This window comes from Cibotium barometz, chromosome 28, assembly GCF_041138505.1.
Source record: "Cibotium barometz isolate CiBa-2024 chromosome 28, ASM4113850v1, whole genome shotgun sequence".
NCBI lineage: Eukaryota > Viridiplantae > Streptophyta > Polypodiopsida > Cyatheales > Cibotiaceae > Cibotium > Cibotium barometz.
In genome coordinates this window covers 6,811,735-6,830,367 of record NC_141073.1, presented here as the reverse complement: position 1 = coordinate 6,830,367, position 18,633 = coordinate 6,811,735, and the positions used below count along the sequence as shown (strand labels likewise).

Sequence of the window (18,633 nt, the reverse complement as noted above, 5' to 3'; positions counted from 1 at the left end):
TCATTAGTGTTTTGGTATTGACTATCATAAGCAGTAAATACCAAAACAATCATTAACAGCCAACTCTTATGGAATATATATGAGCTTGTAATTATGAGCAATCGAGCAAGTTGTAAAATGAGGCTTCTGTTTTATTAGGCTTAATATGCCTTATGTTTGACGGGTTTTTCACAGTAAACCGCTTGTGCAATTTATGTAAATCTAATTTCTTTTGCTAAGGGGATTCTATTTGGGTAATATGGCCATCAAACTCTTCTTAGAAATAAAAATAAAAACCTACTAGGCATAGGAGTGTTGAACATATTATATTTAATCTTAAAGGTAATGATATCACTAACAAAATGACTCAAAATGAGAAAATTAAAAACATATGTAAAAAATTGTGCAATATTTATTTCATTTTTTCCTTATCTCTTTATGGTCCTTTGCCCTTTGACTCCCTTTTGCTGACTCTTAAGGGTGGCTAATCCAAGCACATGATGTGCAAAATTATTTAAGCACGTGTTACAAAATATGCAAATTTGAATTTATTTTTTCAAGGTCTCTTTTTTTTATGGTAGTTCATTAAGAAGGATGCCTCTACCTCCCCTTATTTTCCCTCTCTTCTTGATGGTAGTCCATTAACAAGGATCCCCTTGGTTTCATAATACTATGTCCACTCTTTGGGGTGGATGGTCCAGGCTGAAATTCAAATTAGAAACTTTGGAGGCATTCGAATGCTAGAGGGAGCTCCTACCAAGTGGCTCATAAATGATGGTAGTCCATTAACAAGGATGCCTCTACCTCCCCTTGTTTTCACAATAGTTATCGACTCTTTGGGGTGGCTAGTCCACGCCCAAATTCAAATTGGAAACATCAAATTCTAGAGAGACCTCCTACTAAGTGGCTCTACTTTTGCAAATGCTACCAATTTCATAAAAAAATCCTTGGATGGTTTGCAAACTTTTAGTCTAGCCTTTTACTCTAAGATTAGTCATCACCACAAGAACCTTTTCCACTCCTCTGAAGGGAAGGAAGTTCTATTTCTAGTTAGAGAGAGAGAGAGAGAGAGAGAGAGAGAGAGAGAGAGAGAGAGGCCTTCCTTTAGGCTTGGGTGCCATGAAATTTACTATTTTGGAAAATTGGCTATAACTTGGGACAGGGATCTCCGATTGGGGAGATCTAATGCTTGATAGAAAGCTTATGAGATGCCCTATCCAACCATGCAAAACTTAATTAAGATGTGGTGCCCTAATATCCTATGTTTAGGGTTCACAGGTTATATATATAGGCTGAAAATGGAAATTAGGCTATGGAATACTCAAAACTCACCAAATTTGGATGAAAATGGTGTGTGAGCTTGTGATGATGAGTTCTAACTATGCCTAAGAGGGTTTGACCAAAGTTGAAGTGCAGGTATGCTCTATTTTGACTTTTTTGGTCAAAGTCAACTAGTGCCTAGGTTTGACTATCCCAATGATGTCAAAATGGAAAGGTTAAGGGCTTGTTGTGTAGGTGTAAGGGAGTACCTAAACTTCAACTACCTAGGTTTGACTATCCCAACCATGTCAAAAGAGAGAGGTTAAGGGCTTGTTGTGTAGGTCTAAGGGAGTACCTAATCTTCAACTACCTAGATTTGACTATCCCAACAACGATGTCAAAATGGAGAGGTTAAGGGCTTGTTGTGTAGGCCTAAGGGAGTACTATGAGCTTATGTATGCACCTAAACTTCAATCGTAATGTTCTTTGACTAAATTAGGGTTTATTACCTATGCAAGAATTGTGAAGAATAGTTCCATTGGGCTCATATTACACTCCAACTTGTGATGCATTTCCTCTTTCTCTCCCCTAGGTGTAGTGACCATCAGAAGCAACTCCATTCATTAATTGTGTGCCATCGATTCACTCCATGCATCAGAAATTTTGCCATAGTCTCCGTTGTATTATTATGGATGAAATTTCAATTTTCAAAGCAATCAAAATGGCATTCCCACAATATCCTTTACATTTGCCAATGCACTTATCATATCAAGGCATCATTGACCATCATTTCATAATGCATTTGGCATCGTTCCCATTGCAAAACCAATCCATTATTCCGATTCATGTGCACCACATAGTGTTAGGGCCATTATGACCTCTTGCATTCCATATGTCATTGAAGCTTGAGTGTCGATGGAGAGCTTTTTCTTGCCAATCTCCCGGACAAGCCTTCTCACCCCCTTACTAAAGTTTGAAATCCAATGGTAAGAGTTGAGGCCATATCTCCACACCAAGTACCTAATCCTCCAATGTACCACTTTTCCAAGGCAATCATGGCACATTGGATTCATGACATTCTCCCCTTGGCTTCTTCACCAAATCCATATGTACATGTAGTAGCAAAGGAGGAATGTGCATAAGGCCTAAGTGATTTAACCTCTCACCATGAGGATGGCTATCAAGCTTGCCACCATGAGCCCTAGACCATGTGTGGCCATCTCCAAGAAAGGAGCCAAGAGTACATGTAGATGTCCAAGTGACTGACTAAAAAGATCCCTACAATGAACCGAAGGCCCTATTTATAGTATCCTTGTTCATGGCCCATTATTTACATATTTTTGACCTTATCTTGTGCTTCATTACACTTCATGATTGTCTTTTTAGCACTTGATAATTTAAGTCATGTAGTCCCACCACCTACCTATCAATCTTCCAACCCTGTAATTTAGCATTAAGCTGTAACCTACCTATTAGGACCCCAATCCTATAATTAAGTCATATAGTCCCACTTACCTACTATCAATCTTCCAACCCTATAATTTAGCATTAAGCTACCCACCTATCAGGCATCCAACCCTATAATTAAGTCATGTAGTCCCACTTACCTATTATCAGTCCTCCAACCCTATATGTAGTCCCACCTACCTATTTGCCCTCCAACTCTATAATTAATTCATGTAGTCCCACTACCTACCTATCAATCCTCCAACCCTATAATTTAGCATTAAGCCCTTATAAAGTGATGACTTAGTGCAGTCTCTTACTTTATCACACTTAGTATCTATGAGTATAAACTTTTCTCTCCATTCCCAAAATTATGATCCTCACTCCCAATCACTACTCTACATACCCTCTCGAAAGATGATAGTATTTTATCAACTATTTTGGTTTACAATATTTCCTCACACACTCTCATAAAGGTACACAAAAACCCAACACACACGAATGTGCACGTGCATATGCACATCCTCTCATATAGGTACACGCACCCCCAACACACACAAATGTGCAAGTGCATATGCACATCCTCTCATATAGGTACACACACCCCCAACACACACAAATGTGCATGTGTGTGTGAGCATGCACACACACACACACACACACGTATCTTCACACACACACACACACACACACACACACACACACATATCTTTCCACACACAAATGCATCTTAAGTATGCAAGAATGTTTCTACATTGATGTTTCTATTTATTGGCTTCCCTTGTATGTCTTGCTTGTTTATTAATGAAGATAATTTTAATTTGATATCTATGATGATTTATATGCTTGGATTAAAAAAATATCTTTAAGGTATTTTCTATGAATTTATTAAAGGAGTTATTAAGACTTTAAATGTTTCAAAGATTGAGAGTGATGTTGATGTACCTGCTAACTATAAATTCAAGATTATCGGCACTAAGCTCCAACACAACAATAGAATTTTGAGTTTGATTGAGAGGTATGAGAATGATCTCAATATTTTTAGCCTAACCTACGAGATATAAAAAGGAAACGTTAGTGTGTGTGTGTGTGTGCACGCACATGTGTGCATGCATGAGAGAGAGAGAGAGAGAGAGAGAGAGAGAGAGAGAGAGAGAGAGAGAGAGAGAGAGAGTATTGCAAGTCAAATATGTAGTTATAAACAGTACTTTTGTGTGACGATAATGAAATCATCCAATCCATCTATTCATTCATCCATCTACCCATCTATGATCAGTATATCTACAAATATGTTTATCTATCTATCCATCTATCTTTTTACTATTTATGTTTGTATCTCATCTATTGAGTCTTAGAGCCTTGTATATGGTCATTTGTATACCTATATTTTGCTATTTTATGTTTGTATCTCTTCTATTGAGCTTTAGAGCCTTGTATATGGACATATGTATATCTACAATTATATTTATGTGAAACTTTTCTATTTAATTATTTCTCAAGTGAAGACTTCTTATCTATGTGATTATATATGGTCATTTGTATATCAAGAAATTATATTTATGTGAATCTTTTCTATTTAATTATTTCTCAAGTGAAGACTTCTTATCTATGTGACTATATATGGTCATTTGTATATCAAGAAATTATATTTATGTGAATCTTTTCTATTTAATTATTTCTCAAGGGAAGACTTCTTGTCTATGTGTGGTTGAGAGTTGTTATAATGAAAAATCAAGTACGGTTTAATACTAGTGTGCTATTGAAGTAGAAAACCAAGAAGATGGATATGTAATATCTCAACAGAGATTTTATGATTTCATTTTCCATTGATTATGATAGTACTATAATCCCTTTTGGTATTTTCTATACTATTGTCATTGATCATGATAGTACTATAGTCTCTTTTTATGATTTCTTGATCATGACGTCAAAATTAACAAACTTTAATGGATGAAACCCATATAAATTGCTACCATTAACAATTTAGTCTTGCGCGGGACGACCCACATGAACATGAATGACAAACTTTGGTGAATATAAAGGGTGCACTTCAGTGCTTGTGTATTACAACCTTTTTGCTATAGATTGCATCTCCACGGGTTAGGTTTCATGGCATGTTGTGATGGCTTTACAATGGGAAAAAGTCTTGTATGTAATTGATCATGCGAAACATTAGGAATATGCCACTTGGAATGACAAAAAATAACTTTACATTAGCAAGACACAAACCTATGTGGACTACTCAAATGTGTTAGATATAGAGACATTTAAATTGAAAATTGACCAAAGGCAACAAAGATTATGGTGGCCTATGTTTCAAATTGACTCCCTACTAATGGCTTTACTATAGCTGTGAAAATTTAGAGCTCCCAAATGACTCTAGCAATGAGGGATTTGCTTCATCGATATTTTTTCTTTTTTATTACCAAAAATTCTTATAGATTTGGATTCATAAAATTTTAAAAAAGAGGACATACATCATCTATGAGTTGTTGCATAGGCGTAACAAGAGGTAAGGACATCGTTATTGTGCAGGCACATAAAGCATTATATGTTTCAACCAAGACCATGAAACCAGAAACTGTAACCATGAATGTTTTTTTTTAAAGTTGGAAAAGAATCATATGGAAAAAAAAAGTTTTGCATATACAAACAATCTTGTGCATTGTAAATTCTTGTGTGAAGAGGAAAATGAATCAAGGGATGTATGAAATGGAGGTTTTCGTGGAGGACCTCTTGAGGGAAGGCACAGTGGGGAGGAGAAGGTGTCGTAGTCCAAAACCCTCAATGAAAGTCCATAGATCTTCCCAAATACCCTATTTTGTGCCAATCCATAGGGCAATCATATGTGCTTCCATTTAAAGAAGAGGATTATGCCTAAAATGGAGATTCTATCTAGATTACCAGCATATATATAATGTTGAGGAGGAGGGGGAAATTCATGTGGACACAACATTTAGTATTCATAGTCGTGGGCTACGGGTGATAATAATTAATTAGTGCCTTTAAGGGCGATAATAATTAATTATTATCATCTGTAGGTTTTAACCTTAGGGCCCTAAGGATTTAACCTAAGCAGAGCACAACCAAAAGAAAAACAACCAGCGCATAGAAACAAAAACAAACACAACGTAGCAAAACAAAAAAGACCCAGCGCATAGAAACAAAAAATAATAATTGTCTTGCATTCTCTCTCTCTCCCCACATTCGTTAGCCGAATCTCTCTTATTCATCGCTTAAAACACCTTCGATTTTTTTTATAAAAAAAGACCAAGCCGGATCGTTCTCTCTCTCGCAGACAACACAAGGTGAATCTCCCCCCCCCCCCTCTCTCTCTCGTTGGATGCCACAGCCTGCTTCCATTTTGCTACCAGGCGGTTAAGGAAAGATCTAGAGAAAACGTTAGAATTTAATTTTTTTTTTTTGCATAAGGTCCTCATTCTAAGGTCCCAACCTAAGGTTCCCTTGTCTTCTCTTCAAGTAATTAATTAATGCAAAAAAAACTGGTCCCATATTCATGTTAGTATTAATGTTGATTGATGTTTATTATTTAACCTTAGAATCTAAGATAAACCAAAAACCCTTCAGAACAAATCTAATGATTTATCTTTTTTACACACTTTGGACCCCTATAAACCCTTTTGGTGATAATTTATCATTTTTCACACTTCGAGCCCCTATTCACTTGAAAGTTATATTTTAGGTACATTAATTAGCTTGGCCTATCCTATACTATACATTAATCGGCCTAATTGTAGCTGATTTAATTAATGTACCTTAGTACAAAACTCAAGCCAATATAATTTGAGTTATGATAAATTGCAAGCTCCTCAGTTGATGTGGCCTTTTTTTTAAACCCCCATCCATGTACCAGCATCGTTGAATGGGATGCCAACACATGCTGGTTCAACTACCATGTAGGTGAGGAGGTCGGCCCCCACGGTAAGCACTCCACTACCATGAACATGAGGGATGTACATGTGGGATGATAAGGGGCCTGTTGAAATATACAAGTGAATAGGGTGTGTGCGGGAACAAGCCCTTAACAAGAGGCTATAAACGAGAATTTGTAAATGAGTGAGAAGCTGTGAAAAGGTGAGAAGTATCTACTGGGAGAGAATAAAGGGTAGCATGAGAAGATTTAGGATGTGTGGAGATATTTTGGGAAGAGGTGGAGAGAATCAAGCAAAAGAGGTGGAGTGAATCAAGGAGAGATTAGTGGGATTAGATGCTTAGATTTAAACTCTATAAATTGAGGCATTGGCCTAATGAGAATTTGTTGGTTTTTTATTATCCATGTCTACATTAAGCTATCAGCTAATTGCTCACTAATCTCGTCTTAATCATCATCTAATCTCTTTGTTAATGATGTTGATTCTAGCATTTGATCCACCATAGCTCATCACATTGCTGCAAATTTAACATGGTATCAGAGCCTAGCTTAGAATCCATCAAACTTCCAACATATCTTAATGAAAAAACCCCTAAGATTATGGTTGGATTAGAAATTTCAAATAAAATCACCACAGCTCAAGCACAGCTTTATCCAACATGAGCACACAATCTCACGACCCTCGAGTTATGGGATTTGTTAGGTCAACCAACACTCATGGCTTATCTTGAAAGAATTCCCTTTACTACCACAAGACTTGAACATGCCATGTTTGGGGTACTTTAAACATACAATGTATATTGAAACTAACCCCCTTACTTGCAAGTTTTTTGTGGTTGAGTATGCGTTGGAAGAAGATTTGATCTTGGGACATAAGTGGACTATTGCTGCCCAAGCACCACTGTGTTTTGCTAGCAATAGAGTCATCATGATGGTCAACAACAAAAAGATGACAATACCATATTGCGAGGAAGAGGATCCAACTTTAATGGATTTCTATGATGTTGAACGCAAAAGGTTACAAGCCTCTTCCACGAAAGCTCCTTTACATAATAAACCTACCCGGTCTATGTCAAAACAACCGACTTCGATAAAGCATCTACTCCTTCAACCCCATCCTCACCAATGAAGTTTTATGCCAATACCTTGCAATCAACAGCTATTCCTGAAGAAGTTCCCATAGCGCAACCATCTATTTCTAACAAGGAACTCAAAGGAAAAGCCTCGGAGCCTATGCCTCTTCATTAACAAACCTCACCAAACAAGATAATTGCATGCTCGAAAGCCTCATCATCGAATGCCACTCTACAAGAGACTCGAACCTCATCATCAACAACACTCATGAGTCTCAAACCGGAAGCCTTAGAGCTAACCAATATGAAGGAGGGCCCCAAACCTTCCACATCAACCAAAAAGAAAACTCCACCAAGACAATCAAAATCAAGGTATCCTAATGGTATCAAGATGTGGCTTGAGAAGTAGCTACTTGCAGCTCAAGGCTAGTATGAAGGTGCCAATCAAATTTGGGTGCCTCGATCATCAAAGCCTCTTCCTCAACGTAGCACTTAGAGGCCAAAGAAAAATAAAAGTACTCCATAAAACCGTCCACAAAAGCCTATGCGACTTCTTCAGCAAACTCTAACATCTCAGCAAGTGTGGGTACCCAAAAGATTATTGCAAGCACAAGGGTATTACCAAGGAAATATTAATGCTTGGATTTCGAAGCACATCACAATTCCTCCACAAAGAAGGAAACCTCAGCACCAAATGCATTAGCCTCCAATTTATAATGTTCATCAAAGATGGGTGCCTGTGCATGTGCTTTAACAATAAGGATACTATGATGGTAATCCCATCATATGGTTGCCAAAATTGAATAACGTGAAGAAAACCTCACCACCACCGACTTCAACCCAACAGCTTCACCTAAAGTTTGACAAGAATGGAGGCGGCCCAAGTAACACCAAGCAAGTCACTCAACCACTCTCATGCATTCAGCACCTACATAAGAGCTTATGTGTTCAAACAGCCCCAATGGTAACCAACCAGCAGCCTTACCCACCGCCTCCATAACATTTGAGCCAAAAATTCAAGAATCAATTCCCACATCTGCAAATGGAGACTTATGATCATATCAAAGACAAACTTACAATGCTCTTTTCACCCCTCTAGATGTGAAGTGTAAGTGCAGAAGGTACACGGCAGACATAAGAATCTATTCTCTCAAAAGGAGAGTAAGAACCTATTGCTTTGCAAGGTGCTAGTTATTTTATAAAACACACACGCACACACACACACACACACACACACACACACACAAAAACAAGGGAGTCACACATATGGCCTACCTAGAAGTGATAAAAATCACAAGCAACTCCCAAGAATCTTCAATAACCATTATATTTTGTTAAACTTATAGCTTAATATTCTTTTGGATATGTCCTCATGGCTACTCCATGAGGACATATCCATACTCATGCACTAGAGAACATTTGTACCAAAGCCTCACCATCGACAACTTCTAGGTACATCTCTGAAGGGGGGGCATGGTGGATGAAAGCCTGGAATTTTCCTTCAAATTACAAACCTCTCCAAACGACGCTACCATCTTTACAAATCAATGATCTTCAATCCTTAGTGAAGATATCTATATTAGCCTCGTAAGTCAACGTAATTCTTTCAATCCTCGCCCAACAAGTGCTACTTCAACACACGGAGCGGTTCAATAAGAGTCTATATGACTCACTTCTTGTACTTCGTGTATATCTACTTCATAAGAGCACTTAAATATACATAAAAACATAAAAAGCACATGGGAAGAAGCATACAGTAACAAGTCCTACTCAACAACATTTGACAAGAATCCTGCCACACAAAGGGACATCATCGAAGAACCTATTTTTTCAAATGACGAATGTCGCTTCAATGAATCAAATGAGGAACTCAGAATCACCATCTCGTTCTGATGATAATGTTTACATTCCTCAGATTTCTTCCCTCTCTTTTCTCCCAATATTAACATCTCTTAGCATCCCCACTAACACAAATCACATGTAACCTTGCTTATGATTGCCAAAAGAAAAAAAAACATGCTCACACAAATATAAAAATGCAATCACTCGCAAAAGACCACCCCCCCACCCCATTAGGAATTCCCAATAAGCCACTATTCTTTTCATTCACTAACTAGCTTTTCTTATTCCTTTCTTCAGAAGGACAAAGACCACTAAACGTTGATCAATCAAAGCCATCAACAAAGCTTGTCCATTCTCCCCACACAAAAGTCTTCAACACGGTCACGAGGAAGCAATCCCCATCAAGAAAGGGGAGATGTTAACCCATTCCTAGAGTTAACAAGATCTACCGCCATTATCTTACATCAAGGAGTCATGATAGATACATCAAAGGGTCATACATTCAAGATATGAAGCAATGGTATCCAAAGCTACAACTTGGACGGGCGTAATGGTGTGACAGAGTATTTATGGCGATTCTTGCTTCAAGAGCGTGTGGTAGCAAGTTAGGATGAAGTCCTAAGTGATGTACTTCATGGATATATTATAAGAGTAGTCATTGTGATAGAATTAAGGCCTCTTATGATCTTAAAGTGCCCGGTCGGCCACCACAGTTTGTGAGTGTGAACACTTATGGCCATGTATATAAGTGAATTTCTCTCATAATACAACATACTCTCCCATTGTGCAATTGAGTCTTGCTCTTGCTAATCCTCTTGCTAATCTCTCTCCCTAATGTATGCTAGTGAGTGTGTGTGAGTGAAGTGAGGTGAGAGGAGGGATGAGTACCAATAGTGCAACGTGGTGGTGTGACAATGCTTGCGGGAGGCGCAGTGGAATTGCTTCTCAAGGAGTTGTAGAGCATGGAGACCTCAAGGGTTATGAGTTCGGCCATTGGAGAGATCCTCATCATCACGACAGTTACGGTTCACGAGGTAATCTTTTGTCGAGTTCAGCCATTGGAGAGATCCTCATCATCACGATAGTTGCGGTTCACAAGGTAATCTTTTGTTGGATGTGTTTCAAAGGGGCATTAGGGTGAGCCATAACAATTGCCCGTGCATGGTGTTGTGCACACCATGCACACTCTTACATGATGCACAAGAATCTCTTACGTGATGCACAAGAAAAGAGGGGGAGTCTTACAATGCTCGTGCACTACATGGTGTGCACACTCTTACAATGCCACAAGAAGTTCCATTGCCCATGCATGACGTGGTATGTGCACACTCTTCATAGTGGTGTGCACACCATGCACACTCTTACATTGACAGGGACACTTAGGAGCATCACAAGCGGCCTCTCCCTTTGAGCTGTCATGGCGGCATTGTGGTCTTCGTTGGACTCTCACAATGGCTTGCCCCCCTGAGGCGATGTGGTCCAAGACTCCAAGGCATCCCGAGCTTCGTCGACATCATCTAGAGAGCATCTTCGTCCACTAACAGGCCTTCCTCTCTCCTCCCCTGCTCAAGTGCGCCTCTCCTGTCTCACCGACTTTAGGACTAGGCCTTCATCCATGCCCTCAGCCATGCCTTCCACAGGTCTAGTGGAGTCCTCTAGTGAAGGGACTGGGGCGTCCTCAACCTCACCTACTACAGGATCCCCGAAGAAAATTCATCCTCACTCCAAAGAGGCTACTCAGAACTCTTGGAGGAGATCTCCATGGTTCTAGATCCTGCTCTTGAAAGGGTATGCAAAACAATCACTTTGTATTATGCATTGCATGCAGATCCCGAGGCACGTGCGGAGGAGACAACCTCCCCATACAAAGTCACGTGCGGAGGAGTCACGTAAATACCAAGGTTTTGTGGCAACTACACATCTCTCTTCTGGGCAACTAATTTATTTTAAATGTAGTTCTCTTGGCTGCTACTAATGACAAAATATCTTTTCATGTCATAGATAAGTTTTTGTACTCTCGCCTTCATACATTAATGTCTTATTGGCAATGTCTGCCAAAGCACTACTATTCATTAAGCAAAAATCATGTCATGATGCAATTGTAATTGATAGCACTTAAGATTGGGCTAGAATATGCTTGTGTACATGTGGTGTGTATGGAACACTTGTTAAACATGTAAACATGTTAGGACACTGATTTGATATAAATCTAGATTACAAAGTCCATGTGAAATGATTAAAAAAGAAGTATGGGATAACTTATATTCAAAAACTATAAGCCCAAAGCTTCATCTCTTTGAGATGAGTTGTATTAAACTCTTGAAGGTTCATCAATTTAATACTGATATTATTGTGCCTTTCTAGACAAGCTCTCATCGTTTTTGTCACTCTTGACCATAATATGAAATACCTTTTAATGCTTATAAATGGTAAGTAAAATAATTTAAACATTAGCTATTAGATGTACCACATTTGGTTTGGCACATTGCTTACTTGCATGGGCTATGAGATGGTTGCCTTATGTTTCATGTATAGGCTCTCTCCCAAGGTGTGATGTGGACATGCTTCTAATTGGCCAGCTCTCAGAGGTTGAGTGTATGACCAGATTCAATTGTATGTAAGGGCATTTGTGCCAATTCATTATTATAATGTTATCCATATGCCCAATGAGTAGCTAAGTGTGAATAACATTATGATTATTATGGTGTGAACAACCTAGATTAGGGTTGGCTAGACAACTAGCCCAAACGTCCCTTAGCCCATAGCCCTCTATTCATAGTGACGTATGGGCTAGTTAGCTCGTAGAACTTTTTTCAACAATCTTAAAACGGTAAATTTAATGATCTTGTTGATCACATAAGTATATTATTTAGATGATTTACAAGTACTTTGTGCATATATATAATAAACCTTATGTGCTATAGTATTTATGGAAATAACAAAAGCAAGGTCTAATGGGTTCTTTTTATGATCTTAATATCTTGCTGTGCAAACAAAAACACATCTACTTTTAAGACTTTTTGTAGTAGATGTAAGGCATATCTGACTATGTAGAAATACACCAAAAAACATTAAAGTTCTTATTTTTTATCATTACATTACATTATCTTTTATTGTTTTAGGTTGTTATATTATAGCTAGTTGTTGAATTTTAGTAATTTATTCTTCTAATCATAATTTTAACAAATTGTTACATACATTTTTGCTATATTGAACAGCTCCAAAGCGTGCTACTGAGAAAATTGGTTGAAGACCTTTAGCTATTCGATTAAACTCCTCCTATATTCAAGAGACACTTATAATCAGATGTATATTTAAATATCTTGTTTGCATTAAAAAAAAACTCTTAAAAAACACTTTGTCATCACTAAACTCACATATTTTATGTTCATTTCTTATTTTCTAAGTGATTTAAGGCCTTAATTTTTGTTTCCATTTATAAAATCTTGAGCCTCTATGTATAACTATTATGGCAACTACTTAGAATAAATGAGAATATCACGAATGTGATTAAAGCAACACTTAAGAGAGTGTAACAAATAACAAAAGAAAAATGAGAAAATATTTTTTTTAACTATATGTAAATTCTTGTTAAAAGCATGACACAGAAACAATGCATGTTAATCACACTTTTAAATGGAATTTTGTAGTTTCTGTGAGAAAACCAGAACCTAGTAAGAGAAGAGCGAATTTTGTAGTTTTTATTAGAAAACTAGGACCTAGTGAGAGGAGGGAAGGAAGAGTGGGCTAGATTTGGCTACAAAATTGGCAAGCTATTAATCATATAAAACTATAAATAAGAGTTGGTTACTTTAAATTGATAAAGCTCTATTTCTTTAAAGGAAGGTTTTTTTAAACACAATGATCATATCATATCACATTAGCCCCCAATCATATGAAGAAATAATGTATTAAAGCAAGTTTCTTCGTCTACACATATTTAGAGTGCATTCTAGAGACAAAAGAACTTCCCCCTCCCCTCCCCTCCCCCCTCCTCTCTTGCAAATCAAAGAGGTGATAAGAAGTGATAAGAATAAGAAATAGACGGGATTTTGACATTATATAACTTGCTTGCACTAGATTGGTCAAAATGGCATTTAGGGTAGGGTATTAATTGTTTCTTTTGGTTATATGGATAAAATTTGGATATTATTAACTTGTTGATGGAATATGCTTGAGAATCTAGTCTAATATTCTCTAAAACATGATGTCATAGAGGGTAATTGTTGTTGTTGCTAGGTTTCCATCGATGATGGGGCAAGGTCTAGACAAAACCATTTCTTCTCATTTTATGTTAGATAACAACTAGGAACAAAGACATTTTATATCAAGCCAAAATTTTGACACCACATAAGAAGGAGAAACGTTTGGGACATGTAGGTCAACATTCATAGAGGGCATGGTATTTAAGCACTTGTATAGTGCAAGATGTAAGTTAAGCTCAAATCAAGAATAGAGATGAAAAACAATAATGCATCATCCATGTTTTAATACAATAAATGTTTTAAGTTAACCTCCACAACAATGTGCTCCTTACAGAGAGTTTTTATGGCTCTAATACTATAGCACCTTGATTTCCAACTAACCCTTATACATTACATATTCCCTTAAGACTTCCCCATGGTTAGGTGTTGGCTTGGTGCATAGCTTTTAAACCCATCCAATATCATTATGGAATTTTTTTGAGACCACAACATAAGGGTAACATGTCTAAAAAATAACGTCTTTTACCTTGAGCATGATGGCTTGAAATATGAGATATCACTCTATAGAATGATGAAGCATTTTGGTAGTTTCCCAAACATTTTTAAGCTCTCTACAAGCCATCTAACCTCAATGAGCCACCATAACATGTGCATATTGAGGGAAATTAGAGCTACTCAACCATGGCTACTCCTTGTAAAAGAACATCCTTACATATGATGTTGGGGAACTAATTTCTAAACAAATTATCATATGGTCTATGGAGCTAAATTGGAGCTAGTCAACCATGCTTACTCCTTTTCAAGATGTCCTCACACATGCATGAGCTATAGTGTTGGTGGGGCATTAGTTTATCATATGGTCTATTTGGTTTTTAAACCACCTTGGATAATCCACTAATTGTCACCATATAAGGAACCCCAAATCCTCTCATTCTTTCATTAATGCGCATTGTTGTGATATCTCCTTTTTGAAAGAAGAAATTCAACTTGCATCATATCTTGCTTTTCCATCTAAACTTCCAATACAAGAGCACACATCTAGAGAGAGGTAGACACTCTTTATCGTAAGTTGTTTGGGATAATTGAGTTTTTTTCTTCTTCATGTATGTTATAGATCATTTTTTATGTATCCTTTTATTTTCTAGTTGGCATTAGTAATTACACCTCATATTTTGAGGATATAATTTCAATTGTTATGATGTCCAAAATCATCTTGCATAATGTGGTGTGAAAATATTTCAACCTTAAAATACTAACACAAACCTTAGGCATAACTACCTCCTAATTATGTATACCATCACGTCTTCAATAATAGTCCTCAGGAAATATATAGCACCACATCTTAAATATAACCATGTAACCTCTAGAAGATAATATTAGGGAGTTTGGGAAACCTACACCAACATCTTAAATATAACCATGTAACCTCTAGAAGATAATATTAAGGATTTTGGGAAACCTACACCAACATTAGATAATAAACCTATTCCAAAAGAGGAAGTATCTTTGTAGAGTTAGGGAAACTTAAGTTTGGAACACAAAGTAGTAGAAGGCTTCTTCCTAGCCCCTAAATGGTATGCCTAGAGAGTGATGTAGTATGTCACAAAGGGCCAACCAACGACTTGGTCAATGTAGAACGGTTTCAAGATCAATATCCCAATATCGATAGGGTAGAAATACATAGTTTAACATCCAACTTTCAAGTAAGTTAGAAGGATCTCAACATTTACTTGCAACGAGATGATGTTGAATTTGGGTATTGACCCTTCTATCTGTGTTTGATTCAAAAGTAGATAGACATCTAATTTTAGGCATAGAGTATCTAAGGACTATCACAGCATGTATTGACATGTCTATTCTTTTGTGATAAGGTGCTAACTCATCTAGGCTTTTTTGAATTACCAAATTTTCCTCTTGTAAAGTAGCTATATTGGCTTTTGATGTTGAGATCTTCTCTGTATTTTTAAAAAAATCATCTTTTTAAGTTAAGGAGATGATATCTCACTGCAATACCAAATGTGCTATCTACTATTGTTTCCCCAAAAATTTTAAAGGTATCTTTAAGTTTTCTCAACATAGTGTCTAACCCTAGGACAAGTATCTTGAAGATATCTTTTCTCTGTGTGTGTGTGTGTGTGTGTGTGTGTGTTTGAGAGAGAGAGAGAGAGAGAGAGAGAGAGAGAGAGAGAGAGAGATTTTATTAACATCTACAAAAGTGTCTTCTTTATTTTAAATTAGTGATGACATTTTTAAAAATAATTTATTGTATATTTACCTTGATAAAATCACCAAGCTGATATGATAAACAAAATCCTATAGTTTTAGTGCATGGTACGTTCACTGAAGTAAATGCTTCATAAGATGTCCCTATGAGATCACAAACTGCACCAGATTCTGAATATTTATGCCGATCCACAATTAGCCATTCTGATGCATTGATACCATCCTATAAAGAGAAGATAAAACATGAAGTCACCATGTGTATAAATAATTTATAAACACAAAAAATAAGAAAAAATGGTCATCTAACGATAATTATAAATGATTATGCCTCCAGTCTTGCAAGAATCTCTCCAAAAAAGTAGCATGTGTGTACCCAAGAAAACACATAAGCACAAGCATGCATACAAAAAACATTCACGTGTGCACGTGCAAAAACATGCACATGTGTGTGCACGTGCACGCGCGCGCGCACACACACACACACAGCTGTACACATCCATCCAAGAAGCCCACATGCCCATGTGTGTGTGGCACATACACATACAGGGGTGTGTGTGTGTGTGTGTGTGTGTGTGTGTGTGTGAGAGAGAGAGAGAGAGAGAGAGAGAGAGAGAGAGATCCAAGAAGCCCACATGCCCATGTGTGTGTAGTGTGTTGTAGCATGCGCACACACACTCTTTTTTTGCGGTACAAAACTTTGTTCTATTAGTTCAATGTACAAGGAAAGAAGCCCTCAAAAGTGAGGAAAACTTCTTCAAGATCAGAAAGAGTGGAAAAATAAGTCTAACATAGTTGGTCCATCTTTTATAGTCTATCATAAAGAGATTGGTCCATCTCTCATAGTCTATGTTGATCATAAAGAGATTGGTCCATCTCTTATAGTCTATGGTGATCATAAAGCGATTGGCATAACGACTTGCAAAAACATGAGTATTTGTCAATCTATGCATAGCAAAAGATCATATGATTGGGACCAATCTAGAGTGTCTAAGTGCCCATAAGGGTATCCAAGCAAGGAAACCTACATAACCAGCCAGTCTTTGGTGATTCCTCCCAAAGATCTAAAAATGCTTGGAGAATAAACATCCTGAAAATATGGCAGCCAAGAAATAGATAATCTAAGTAAGAAATCTGTGGTATCCAAACAAACCCATAGTAAATGAGACACTCTACCAATAGATAGCACTCCAACCAAGAATCACCAAAGGAAAACTCTCTGTTTTAATGACAATTTATTGGTCCAAATCTTTTGGAGATTTTGTTTCCAAACTTATCCTTATTCCAAAGCGTGTTTGAATAAGCAACATTCCACGACTTGGGAATAATCAGTCTATATATTTAGGCAGTAGTGAGCTGTGACATAGGTACTTTGGGAAAACCAAGCTCCACATCTAATCTAACAATCTTTTCTCTCAAATGACAAGTGGAATCACGTCAAGTTGTAATAAAGCTTTAACTTTATGCCAGATAGGGATGGAATGCATGCCCAAATTCCATATCCTCTACACCTTCGGGAAAGTCAATACTCTGCCATCCATGCTGTTAAAATTACAGCAATGTGATGAGCTATGGTGGATCAAATACTAGAATCAACATCATTAACAAAGTGATTAGCAATAAATAATTAAGACATGATTAGTGAGTAATTAATAAATAGCTTAATGTAGGCATGGATAATCAAAAACCAGCAAATTCTCATTAGGCCAATGCCTCAATTTATAGAGTTTACATCATCCAAGCATCTAATCCCACTGATTTCTCCTTGATTCACTCCACCTCTTTTTCTTGATTCTCTCCACCTCTCCCAGAATATCTCCACAATTCTTCCTAAATCTTCTCATGCTACCCTTTATTCTCTCCCAGTAGATTCTTCTCACCTTTTCACAGGTTCTCTCACATTTACACATTCTCTTTTACAACCTCTAACCAAGGGCTTGTTCTCGCACACACCCTATTCACTTGTATATTTCAACACCTCCCCTCAAGTGAATACTCCTAGCACATCTGGACCCTATACCAAGTTTCCCTCTTACTTGATAGTCCACGACCAGTGCCTCAAGTCCCTAAACTCATAGTCCTTGACACTCTCTCTCTCTATGTGTCCAAGGCTACTACAAGTGCCCGCAACCTTGACTAAAGTGCTCACACATACATCTACCACGTGGCCCACATCATCGGTGGCTCAGAGGTGGTTTTAATTTGTTGGGGCAGATTACATTGGGTTGTGGGGTCTCTCTCTCTCTCTCTCTCTCTCTCTCTCTCTCTCTCTCTCAGATTTTCACATGGCTCCTCACTCTTTGGAGCCTCACATCTTCTCTTGTCTTCAGTCTTCTTGTCGTGGCAGCTTCTCTTCACGCGTCCATGTCTTCCTCTTCTTTCAGTCTTCTTGTTGTGGCACCTTCTCTTCTCGTGTCCATGTCTTCCTTCAATGCTTCCTTTAGCTTTTCTTTTGGGTGTGGATCTTCCTCTTGGAAAGAGATGTTCTTCTTCTTTCACGGCTACGGCCATGAGCTTGTCCGTCAGTTCTTGCTCCATGTGAGCAACATGTTTAAATGTTTTGTTGATAGTTCTTTTGGGTTTTTGATGTTTATCTTGTGTCATTATGCAATGCAAACCCAAATCTATGCGGGAGGTCTTACCTCTTGCCTTATTCTAGACAAGGACAGTGTCTGATCCCATTTTTACACTGATGCAATGTGCCCAATACATAATG

The 18,633-nt window shown here is 37.6% G+C and overlaps 1 protein-coding gene across 1 annotated transcript in view; it reads right to left on the bottom strand.

Moving 5' to 3' along the window:
* LOC147622430 (protein HAPLESS 2-like) overlaps nt 1-18,633 on the bottom strand; it is a 208,359-nt gene that overhangs the window by 40,705 nt on the left and 149,021 nt on the right. The window contains exons 9-10 of the mRNA XM_086821904.1: nt 15,973-16,143; nt 12,687-12,771 (exon numbers count right to left, since the gene is read on the bottom strand). Of these exons, the coding sequence (XP_086678030.1) occupies nt 12,687-12,771; nt 15,973-16,143 (256 nt within the window). The remainder of the gene's footprint in view (nt 1-12,686; nt 12,772-15,972; nt 16,144-18,633) is intronic.